Source organism: Manis pentadactyla, chromosome 12 (genome assembly GCF_030020395.1).
Source record: "Manis pentadactyla isolate mManPen7 chromosome 12, mManPen7.hap1, whole genome shotgun sequence".
Lineage (NCBI taxonomy): Eukaryota > Metazoa > Chordata > Mammalia > Pholidota > Manidae > Manis > Manis pentadactyla.
This window is the reverse complement of record NC_080030.1, coordinates 99,912,876-99,924,296: the sequence shown is the minus strand read 5'-3', so window position 1 is coordinate 99,924,296 and position 11,421 is coordinate 99,912,876. Positions and strand designations below refer to the sequence as shown.

At 38.1% G+C, this 11,421-nt stretch overlaps 1 protein-coding gene across 2 annotated transcripts in view; it reads left to right on the top strand.

The window, feature by feature from the left end:
• Positions 1 to 71: 71 nt before the first annotated feature.
• MMS22L (MMS22 like, DNA repair protein) overlaps positions 72 to 11,421 on the top strand; it is a 113,592-nt gene continuing 102,242 nt past the window's right edge. Inside the window, exons 1-6 of one of the 2 annotated variants that reach the window (XM_036890345.2) lie at positions 72 to 204; positions 798 to 976; positions 1,822 to 1,947; positions 3,789 to 3,838; positions 8,635 to 8,722; positions 8,818 to 8,995. In XM_036890345.2, the coding sequence (XP_036746240.2) occupies positions 813 to 976; positions 1,822 to 1,947; positions 3,789 to 3,838; positions 8,635 to 8,722; positions 8,818 to 8,995 (606 nt within the window). In that variant the 5' untranslated portion in view covers positions 72 to 204; positions 798 to 812. The other variant, XM_036890344.2, reaches the window with a different exon arrangement.

Sequence of the window (11,421 nt, the reverse complement as noted above, 5' to 3'; positions counted from 1 at the left end):
CGAGAACTCTCGGCGTGCCAGCAATTCCCGCGGAGACCTCGCGAGCGCCCTCCGCGGGCGGGCTTCGCCGAGGCCCCGCCCCTCCGGAGCGCGCGCGCGCGGCGTGGCGGGAATTTCGCCTGGTTTGGGATTCAGGTCCCACGGACGTCCGCTCGGGGATCGGGACCGCCCACGGCGGATCTCGGGGGCTGACAGTGTGAGCAGGTACGGACGTGCGCCAAACACGGGGCGCCTCGGGGCGCGGGACCAAACACCGCCCCGCTTGTCCCAGAGCCCGGATAGTGCTGGTCGCTGCCGAGTGCAGACTGGGCGGGCCTTGCCTTCCCTGCTGGAGGACCGAACGTAGGCGCCGGGCCCCGTAGAGCCTCCCCGGGAGTCGCCAGGGCGCTTTCCTGCGGCGCTGCAGACAGACTGGCCTGATGCGCGTCAGCAACTTCGCGGAGGGCACAGGTAAAGGCGGGCCCGAGAGTTGAAGCTAGATCTGCCCTGCAAAGCATTTGTTTCTCCTTCATTCTGTCTGGGCCTGCAAGGTCCGACCCGAGGGCAGATTTTCAGTTCCTGCCGCAGCCAGCCGGGGGTGCTTGCAGACTTCTGACAGCCTTGATCTCGAGGAGTCGCAGGAAGAGTTGTGGAGGGCTTGGCTTCTCTTTTTTTTTTTCTCTCTCTTAGTGTTGGGGGGACGTGTTGGGAACTTTCTGAGGTCACCCACTATCTGTTGGCCCGCCCCACCTAAAGGAATCTCATGTCAACTTCTTTGGAGCCTTTAATGATAATTATATGAACCCCAAATCTTTCAGGACATGAAGTAAACCATGGATAACTGTTCCTCGGCTACGACATTCCTAACCGACAGCTTGGAGCTGGAGCTGGGGACAGAATGGTGCAAACCCCCGTGCTTTTCTTGTGCTTTTGACAACAGAGGAGGAGGGAAACATTTTTCTGGAGAGTCGTACCTTTCCAGCGGAGCCCTTAAGCGGTAGGTAAAATACGGGAGACTTTGTCCCTCATCAGATTTTTTATCAATTTGTTAAGAATGTCATGATTTTAGTCAGCTTAATTTTGATGCCCAAGCCATGTTTTTGTAAATCGACTTAGTGTATCACGCGGATGCAGGTTGTTAGTTCTGTTGCTGGTGTCCTGGTTAGAGCATATCAAAAACATTTTTGGATATTAAGAACTTTCTTGCTACGTAAGACATACATACTTTTTTTGTTCCAGTTCCTTCTAATTCTGTGTATCTGTACACCGAAGTCTTAGGGGCTTACCTTTTCAAACTTTCTAATACACCAGATTGTGTTAAGTTCAGAGGAATTATTCTTCAAAGTTCATGACATAGGCAAGGTGTACACAAATTGCAGTAAAACTGCTGCTATTGAAATATTTTGGGAATACTGAGCCTATTTCAGTGAGAAAGGAAACCATTTTTGTCGAATTTGTAGTTGTGCCTTGTTCTCTCCAGACGTGGCTCAGAATAACTTTTAGCTTTTAAAAATTAAATATCTCCTCAAAGGATGAAATTCTACAACTGAAGGCCACTTTTGAAGACAGGGAAAAGTATGTTCCAAGACTCCTTTTTGTGTTTTTCCTCTAAGTTACATTGCTCTTCAGTTACACTTTTTTTTATCACTGTATAGGACTGAATTTTTAATAGTCTAGCTGTTGTATTCCTGAATATAGTATCAAGCCACGTCCTGACTTTATAGTATCATTGTTAGTATGTCATGGATGTTCAGTATGGACTCACATAATGTCAAAAAGGACATTCTATAGCATGGGAGTTAGCATACTTTTTATGAGATTAAAGCAGAGTTTTCATTTCAGATTAATTTTGAATCTCGATCCTTTACCAACTAATTTCGAAGAGGATACAGTGGAAATATTTGGCATCCAGTGGGTTACTGAAACAGCATTAGTGAATTCATTTAGAGTTCTCTTTCATTTATTCAGGTATGTTTGTTTGTTTTTAAACTGCCTTTGAGTGTAGATGCTATTTAGTTTTGTAAGTTACATTGTTGGGTGCTTTCTAATACTGACATTACAAAAGCACCAGTCGAGGTGGGCATGTTGCTCGCTTGATTATCTTGTCAGTAACAACAATCAAGCAGGAATTTTAATGAGTAGTTCTTTTGTGAATCTTTGTCATTTTTCAAACTTTTTAGTCTTCTGTATATGTTGTTATGTATTAAAGACATTTAAGGCTCTGAGCTGTATTACAATTTTGGAAAACTAAAATACTACTTTTGTTACTTAATTGCCATAGTCTTTCACTACTTTTTAAAAACCAGACTTTCCAAATATATCTTTTAGACTGTGTAACATATGATTAATATGATTAACTTGAACATTAAAGAAATTCTAATGAAAACTTTCAAACATACACAAATGTAGAGAGAATAGTATGATGAACCTCCACGTACCCTCCCTCAGTGACAATAAACATTAAGGTTTCGTTACATTTCTTTGATTCGTCCCTTTGTAACTCCGAGGAGAGGAAATCCCAGGCAAAATACCTCTAAAACCAAAATCAGTCAAGGGGAGAAATAAAGTTTAAAACCTGTTTATTGCTTACAAACTGTGGTTGGGGGCCGTTTCTCTTTCTTGCTCTGGCAGAAGCAAACCAGCCTTCCCTCTAACCTCTGAGGTTCAGATAAGCCCTCGGTGGCCCAGGTAATTACCCATTGCTATGGAGATGGCTATCTTTCTCCACCCCTGAGGAATGCCTGTTGATATGCAGATGAACTAGCACTAAAGTCAGGAGAGATATTCGGGAAATACTACAATAATACTACTATAATACCCACAACCTTCTCCTCTTCTTTTTGGCTGAAGTATTTTTAAGCAAATTTCAGGCATCATGTCATCTTACCCTTAAATATTTCAGTATGTGTTTCTTAAAAATATAAACTTTCAAAAAACAGTATCTCATTATCACACTTAACATAAATTGAAATAATTCAATTTATAATTCATTTAAAACCCACCCCATATTCAGATTTTAAATGTTTCTGAAATACAGTTATTGAAGGCAAATTATTATCCAAAAAAAACATTTAGAATATATATATGGTACATTTAAATGAAAATGGAAAGGTAGAGGGACTTCTCCTCTCAACCTTATCCCATGAAACCTTGTCCATGAAATCCCAAGAGATATTATTGTATCTGTGCCATGTTCTTTGTTTTATTGGGAGAACAGGCTGCATGAGGGGTTCTCTAATCCTGAACATTATAGGATAAGTTGAATCTTTATTCAGGGAATAGGTCATGAATATGGTTCAATCTTTAAGAAGTTGACAGGTTACTAGGAAGAATGGCAAGAGATTACTCTCAGGAAATAAAGTGGAACATAGTAATAAATATACCTTTCCCCAATAACTCTAGTCTGTTATTTTATTCCTTTTCTGAACTCTTATTATATGACTGTATGATACAATTTAACATCTTACTATATAACTGTTAACCTAGTATGTGTTATATAAAAGTATCTTAAACTTGAAGATAAAAGTAGTATCTCCTTGAGAGTGAAATCTTTGATATTGAGTGTAATTTTTGAGATGCATGAAGATTTTAAGGGAAATTTTTTTTGAAAGTCAGGCAAAACTCATGTTTTATCATCCTAGTCTCCACTATTTGGCGCTAACCCTGTAAGTAAGCATCTGAAGTATTACACATATTCACAAATGAGAGGCATTGAAGCTGTGTAAAAGATTTGAAAACATTATCTGTGTAATTGTTACATTCTTTAACCTATTCTAAAATTAACTCTCACCTTACATTTTTCAAATTAGGCAGCAGCTGTACAACTTGGAAACTTTACTACAGGCGAACTGTGATTTTGGTAAGTCTTAAATGTGTTTGATGGCAAAAAGGAATGGAATCCCCTTACAGTGACTTCACGTGGGTCCATAATGTATAGTAATTGGGAAAGCATAATAATATAGAAGAATAATTATGTCAGAAAGTCAGGATATAGTATTTTTTGTGTTCAGAAAAAATATTATAATTAAATTTTGTTGTGGCTGAGATTTATAGTACTTCTCCAATCTGTATTAAAATTGATTTAAGACTAAACATTTCTGACTGAATTAGTAATGTGCTTTGGGGGTGGGGAGTGGGGTGGAGAACTTAATAAGAGGAAAACAAAGTACCAGGCCTTGTGCTGTCTTCCCCATCTCCTTTTGTTGGTTTTTGACATTTAATGGATTACTGATTTGGGGTAGTTAGGGGAGGGGAGGGGTTAAGTATAGTAAGGTAATGAGGGGCATTGAAGGGCAGTGTGTTTTAATGTGGGCTAGTAGCTTCTCCTTTGGCATTTTTGGTACAGTGTGGTGTTTAGAATCATGACTGTTGGCAGCCTGGGTTCCAACCCTAGCTAATGGTGGGTCTCACACCAGGTAAGAGTTCCCACCTCATTGAATTCTTACGAGGATTAAATGACAAAATCCATGTTCATTGCTTATGCTAGTCTGTCATCAGTCTTGTCTACCAACTGAACATCACCTGGAACACACCTTTGGTCAAAGAAAGGTGTAGTAGCTTACCAAAGCCAGGGGGCGGTACACACAACGAGGAGCATTTGGGGCTTCTCCTTTAACAAGCAGAGGATGGGGCTTGTGATCGGGTTTGTGCTCATGCTGGCTGGGTTTGGGTAGAGTCAGTGGGGACAAGGACTTCATTCTGGATTGATTGCTGTAGAATTAGGGCCAATCTGATGATTGATTATGTTATTTTTTACCTAGGAGGCGGGACAAAGGGAGGCCAGGGAGGGCTCTTATTAAAGAAACAACAGTCCTGTTAACTGAAAGAGGGGGATGTTCTGTTTCTATATTTTGTTTCTGTGTGAGTGCTCTGTTTCTGTGTCCAGACATGCTTACAGAGATGTTTTGTTTTTAAAGTCTTGTTTCACCATAATCATGGAGTGGCCTTGTCTGATTATTTTTTATATTTTGTAAAAACTGTTTAATTTCAATAGAGAGCATCATGGCTTAGCTGTTAGCTATCAGCTGTCAGGGCTGTTTGATGTGTTGGTTTTTTCAGTATGTGTCAGGAAATGTTGAATATTGTTTCATTGTCGTCTGAGTTCCTGCTTCATGCCAGGTACTGTGTAAGGTGCTTATGAACCAAGGTGAGAAAATATATTGCTCCAGAGTTTGCAGTTGAGTAAGACAGGCAAGGCAGATGTGCAAGCATAGGTTAGCACAGCAAGTGGAAGAGTGTAGTGATGGAGATATGTACAAGCTGGTCTGTACATATGGTACACGGCTTCAACTGTGTATGTGTGCATTACTGACTGATGCAAATCTGGGTCTTCAAGCATGAGGAGAAATTAGTGATGCAAAAGATTTTGGGAAAGTTTTGGGGAGGAAGAGTGCCAAGTAGAAGCAAATGTATAGACAAAGACATTGAGTTGTGTAAAAATATACAAGTTCAGGGAACAGGAAGTAAGTACTAATGATGTATGGCTGGATCAGAGTGTGTGTGAGAGGGTTGAAATTAACAGTTGTCTTAGTAAACCATGCCAGAGAATCAAACCTCTGCAGAGCCTCTAAAAGGTTATAGTGGAAACAGCAAAAATACTTGTGCAATATAGGGTGACTTCATTAAATTGAGTTCATGGAAGTCATTTACTATGTAAGATTATTTCTTGAAAAGCACTTATTGACCTAAAACCACTACAGTAGACTGTTGAAGCTCTTATTTGTTACACTGGCATTTTGGCTGTTTTTGTTGCTTAAAAACTTTTAATGATAGATTTGTTAGACAAGTTAGCAATATTAAAGATTGTCTGTAGATCATCTTACCCATGCCTACATCTATCCGTGCAGCGATGTCATGTTGCTGTCTTGGCCCTCAACCCTCCCCAGGAAGCCTTTTTATAGGCTCACTTACTGAAGTACATATGTTTATTATGTTCCCTAGATTGCTTTCTAGTTGGGGCAGAACAATATACATAGTAATGCATGCTTTGCTGATACTCTGTCCTTAAACATAGCTGTTTGGTATTACCCCTTCTTCAGATTTTGTATTTTTTTGCTTCTAGGCATTTCATTTGAATTTTTAAAAAATATCTTCCATTTCTGTCCCTGTGCTTTTCTCCATCCATTTGAACGTGTGGAGTGTGTGTCTTAACTGCTGTTGTTAACTTCATTGAATACAGGTTCTTTCATTAGTGTCATTTATGAGTCTGTTCATACTGATTGATTTTTCTCTTAGTTTTGTGGTGTATTTTTCTACTCCTTTAAATATTTAAGAATTTTTTATTGTGTGATGAGCATTGTAGATTTTGTATTTCTGCTTTTTAGATTTTCTTGTAGTCCCATAATTACTGTTGAATTTTGTTCTGGCTTACTGTTGAGTAGTTGTAATCCATTGGATCTTTTTGAGGAATGTTTAAAATTTTATTACAACTTTAAAAAGTAGTCTTCAGTCTAATGTTATTGTAGCTCTACTAAGATTCTGAGGACTCTTTCTGCTGTATTATGACATTTTTTCCAATCTTACTCTTGGGAACTTGAACTAGTCCCTGTCCTGTGTAAGCTTTGTAGGGAATTATTTTCTGGTATTTTTCTCTGGCCTTGAGTAATTTTTTCTCATGTTTGAAAAGATAGGTAATCAGCCAAAGGCTCAGAGGGGACTTTCTGTACAACTCTCCAGAACTCTTTTTTTGTGTATTTTTTTTCTTCTTTTGTAGTTTTGCCCTGCACATTTAGGTATCCCTATACTCAGATCTTCACAACACAGTGATTCAGGCAGTGTTTGGGTTCTCTCTCTCTGGGCTGCAGCCTGCAAACTCTAAGTAGGAAGCTGGTACAGTCTTAGGACTGACCCTCTGTAACTCCGGGGGAAAAATCTTTCTCCCAGCCCTGGCCAAATTACCCCTGAAACCAAAATCAGTCAAAGAGAGAAATAAAGTCGGGGAAACCCATTTATTGCTTACAAGCAGCCATCCACTTCTGCTCGCCTGTCTCTCACGAACCAACTGCAAAAAGGGACCCCACCGATCCCCTCCGGTTGAGATAGCCCTCACTCCCCCTTGTAATCACCTATTGATATGCAGATGGACTACTTCTCTCCACTCCTTGGAAACACCTATTGATATAGAGATGCATTAATGCCAGACAAGACATTCTGGAAATATTGCAATTTCACCCACTACCTCTCTCTGAGATAGCAGTCTTGTATTACCGGTGTCCAGTGTCTGAAAACTGTTGTTTTATATTGTTTTCCTGTTTTTTGTTTTTGTTTTTTTTAATTTAAGGCAGGAGATGGGTAAATCTGATTCCTTTTACTCCATCTTGGCTAGATGCTAAAGTTCCTAGCAGATGTTTTTTGGAGAGTACTGCCTTAATGGGCTGAGAATTGTGAAACTGTGGGATCTTATAGCTTTTGTAGATAAGATATACTTATGCTATAAAAATAAACTACACTGTATAATATATAGATATTTGTATGGTAACTTTATGCTCCTGTTGGTTTTGACAGTCTAGTTGGCCATGTTTGCTCATTTGAATTCAAATTTAGAAATAAGTTGTGCTTTAAATATGGATGATAATTTTTTGCATATAATTCTCATCATGTTTTCTCTGCTTTTACTTAGTAGGGAAAGTAACCCTATAGTGGTTATCAGGATTTTGCACATAGTCACCACTCCAATGATTTGTACTGATGTAAATATTGAAGTGAGGGAAAGGTGGCATGCATTGAACTTGGGAGAAAAACAGGAACTATTAGTAATTTGGGGCTTTATAACGTTGTAAGGAATTTTGATTTCACTCTACTTACAGTAGATAGCCTTTTATGGGTTTTAATTTAGGAGGAACAGATACTGATATCCATTTAAAGCAGATTTGACTTTAGAGAGGCAAAGCGTATGTGGGAAGATCTATAAGGAGTCCTGTTGCCATAATTCAAGAGATTACAGGGAAAGCGGATAGTTTGGAGGTATATTTTGGTGGTAAACTTAATAGGACTTTGATACATTAAGTATGAATTTGAAAGAAGTGGAAAAACCAAGAATGACAGATAGGCAACTGCACAATATAATTGATGGAGAAAACACGGGCAGCATGAACAGGTTTTGGAAGAAGTCAAGAATGTTTTATTTGCATTGAGCAATCCAAGTACAGAGATGGTTCTCAGTATGACACTGCAAAGTCTGGAGTGCAAAGGAGAGGCCTGGAATATAGGTAAACCTTTTGGAGTCATCATTTAAAAATTAAGAAACAGATGAAATCAAACATACAGGAAGAAGTGTGCAGAGAGGGGAGGACTCCGGACCGAGTCCCGAGTAGCCCGCGCATCGGTAGAGTTGAGGAGGAGAAGCCGGTAAAGGAGAGGTACGAGAAAGGACAGGTGAGGAAGAAAGACTGGCAGCATGTGGTGTCAGTGAAGCCAGGTGTAGCCAGTGCTCTTTGAGGGCAAGTTACTTGAGGACAGGTAGTGTCCATTAGTTTGGACAACATGGGTTTCATTGGTGACCTTAATAAAAGCAGCTTTTGGGGGGAGTTGCATGAACCATATAGGAATCAGTGGAAAAAATTAAAAGAAAATTGCTGCTTGTGCGGCTTACAGATGTTTTTGCCACTGCCCACTGATGATTTAAGCTATGATTAACACTATTTATTTTGATTTCAGGACAGATATCAACCCTGCACTGCAAGGCAGACAATGTCAGGCAGCAGTGTGTAACATTTCTTCATTATGTTAAAGTTTTCATCTTCAGGTATGATGTCAGACGAGTGTTTCGATCACTGCGTGAATTTCCCAGTACGTGTCCATCCAGACTCTCATTGTTTATTATATCTAATTGCTTTCTAGGTCCTTGAAAGCGCAGAATGCTGAGAGTCATGTTCCTGTTCATCCCTATGAGGCTTTAGAGGCACAGCTTCCCTCAGTCTTGATCGATGAACTTCGTGGGTTACTCTTGTATATAGGACATCTGTCTGAACTGCCCAGTGTTAATCTAGGAGCATTTGCAAATCAAAATCAGATTAAGGTTTGACTTGTTTAATTATTAAATTATTAGTTTTTCTCCCCACAGGAATATTCAGTCACAAATGAGGGAAATTTTGCAACTCTGGAACCAGACTGCCTGTGTTCCTCCTTTTTCCTTTTTTTTTTTCTTATTTTTACTTTATTCCCATTCTTCCTTTTATTATGGGCAAGTAAGACCTTTTACCTCAGTTTTTCCATCTGCATAACTGTATAGCTTCCTAAAGGTGCTGGAAGAATAAAGTAAAAATGTATAAAGTGCGTAGAACATAGTATATACTGAATCAGTGATAGTTGTTCTCTTGCAATAACTGTGTAAATGTTTAAAAGTTTCAAAGCAAATGAAATAACCGTTTATTTTCTAAAATTTGTATCATTGTTCTCACTTTATCTTGTATAAACCCCGGTTATATTATAAGAAGTTTTAAGATCACCTTTTGAAAGTTACACTTTCAAACCACATTATTGTGTTCATTCTGACTTCTGAGACCTTTTCAGGAATATAATTAAGATAGTTTTGACAATGCCACTTTTTTTTCTACCTGTGATAATCATCTTCTCTGAGGTTTGGTTTTTAAAAATGTGTATTTTTAGCATGATGTATAGCAGCTTATAGATGTAATTGACGCATTCTCCATAGGGTGAGCTTATAGGAGTGACAAATTATCATCCCCCGTGCGATTCCCTGAACTTTCAAACTCTTCAATTCTGTTTAACTTAATCAACTTGAATAACACTCAGGTTTTAGGAACATGTCTGCCAAAATGTAAGGAACAAGTAAATGTTTGTGTATTTCCATAAAGCTTAAAAAAAATTGACTCTTATCAGGGATCAATATATGTAATAATGAAAGTAGAGTTCCAGCTGAATTCACAGGTTAATATGTGTAAACCATAGAAAACAGGTAATTGCTTTTAATCATGTCATTTAATAATGACATGGATAGGTTGTGTGGGAGGATATTTTTCCTTCATTTTAGTCTCTGTATACACTGGATTGTTTTTCATTTTCTCTATGTCCATCAAATGCTTAAGTATAAAATAATAACTTATCTAGCAGCAGAAACAAAGAATGTGTGTCAAGAGTCCTCAAATTCAGTGTTGCCTTTCATGGGCTTTTTAATTAGGCACATATAAAAAGAGAGGTTATTTGAATATCAGAGCATTTAATATTTAAGGTAGGGGAATGTAGTCTTCAACTCATAAAAAAATTGTATATTAAAATATTGTTCTTTTCTGAGACCATAGCAAAAAAATCTTAAGAAACAAAAAGCATATTCCGAGAGTTTACTTACATAGTTCTTATATTTTATCAACCTCATGTGTGGAAAGTATTGACTCAGTATTTTCAGTTGAACATCTGCTTTTATTATATTTTAGGAACTTAAAAGTTAGAGATATTATTCGTTGGGTATTATGTATTACAAGTATCTTCATTTACTTTCTTTTTCAGCAATTAAACTGTCTTGCCAAGTAGATGGATTTTTTTATATAGTTATGTTTGTCAGTTTTTTTCTTCCGTATCATCTCTGCTGTTGTTAAAAACATACTTGCCTTTTACATTTCTCTTTTTAAGTTTCTCTTTTTAAAAAATACGCTGTGAGGTGGGAAATCTAACATGAGTTTTATAGCAAATGAGTAAGTTAATATACCTGTCTTTAATTGATGGACTCAGTTTTCTGACTGAGTTGAAATGTTTATGCATTTCTCTTTTCCCTAATTTTGCTGTTTATTATCTATTCCTGAGCTAATACTGTTTTATTAATGTCAAATTTTATTTTGTTTGCATATTTGATAGGTGAGTCCCCCTCCATCATTCTTCCTAGTTGTCTTAATAGAGCATGTATATCATTGTATCTTTATAGTGATACTACTGTTGACTGGAGGAAAGTTATTGATAACCTACAACAGCATAGTAGTTCCAAAGAGCACTGGCTTTTGAATCAGAATTAGTTTTGAATCCTAATGCATGAATTGAGAGGTAAATTTCTTCACCACTTTTAACTTCAGTTTCTTAATGGCATGACAGTAGTGTCTACATGACAGTCTAAAGTTCTCCCGTTAAAATTGATAGGAGTTCCTGGGTAGTCATTACCTTTAAAAACATACTTCCAAGTAAAAATGTAAAACCACATCATGAAAATAAGCATTTTAAAACAACTCTTTTACTGCCTTGTAGCTGTAGTAGAATCAGCGGTTGGTTGGAAGGGACCTTTGCAAGGCTGTTCAGCAGCCTCAAGGTGGGCCTGTCTTAAACCATCAGATGAAAATATATCCAGCTTTCCAAGGTCTCCGGTGGAAAAAACCTCTAATGAACAAGACAAAGGCTTTTGCTGAGCTTTTGAATAGTGATAGGTCAATTGATTCTTTATCCTGCACTTTTAGAGGAGTGTGTGACAAGCGATAAAATATTGTGAATTTTCAGTCACAG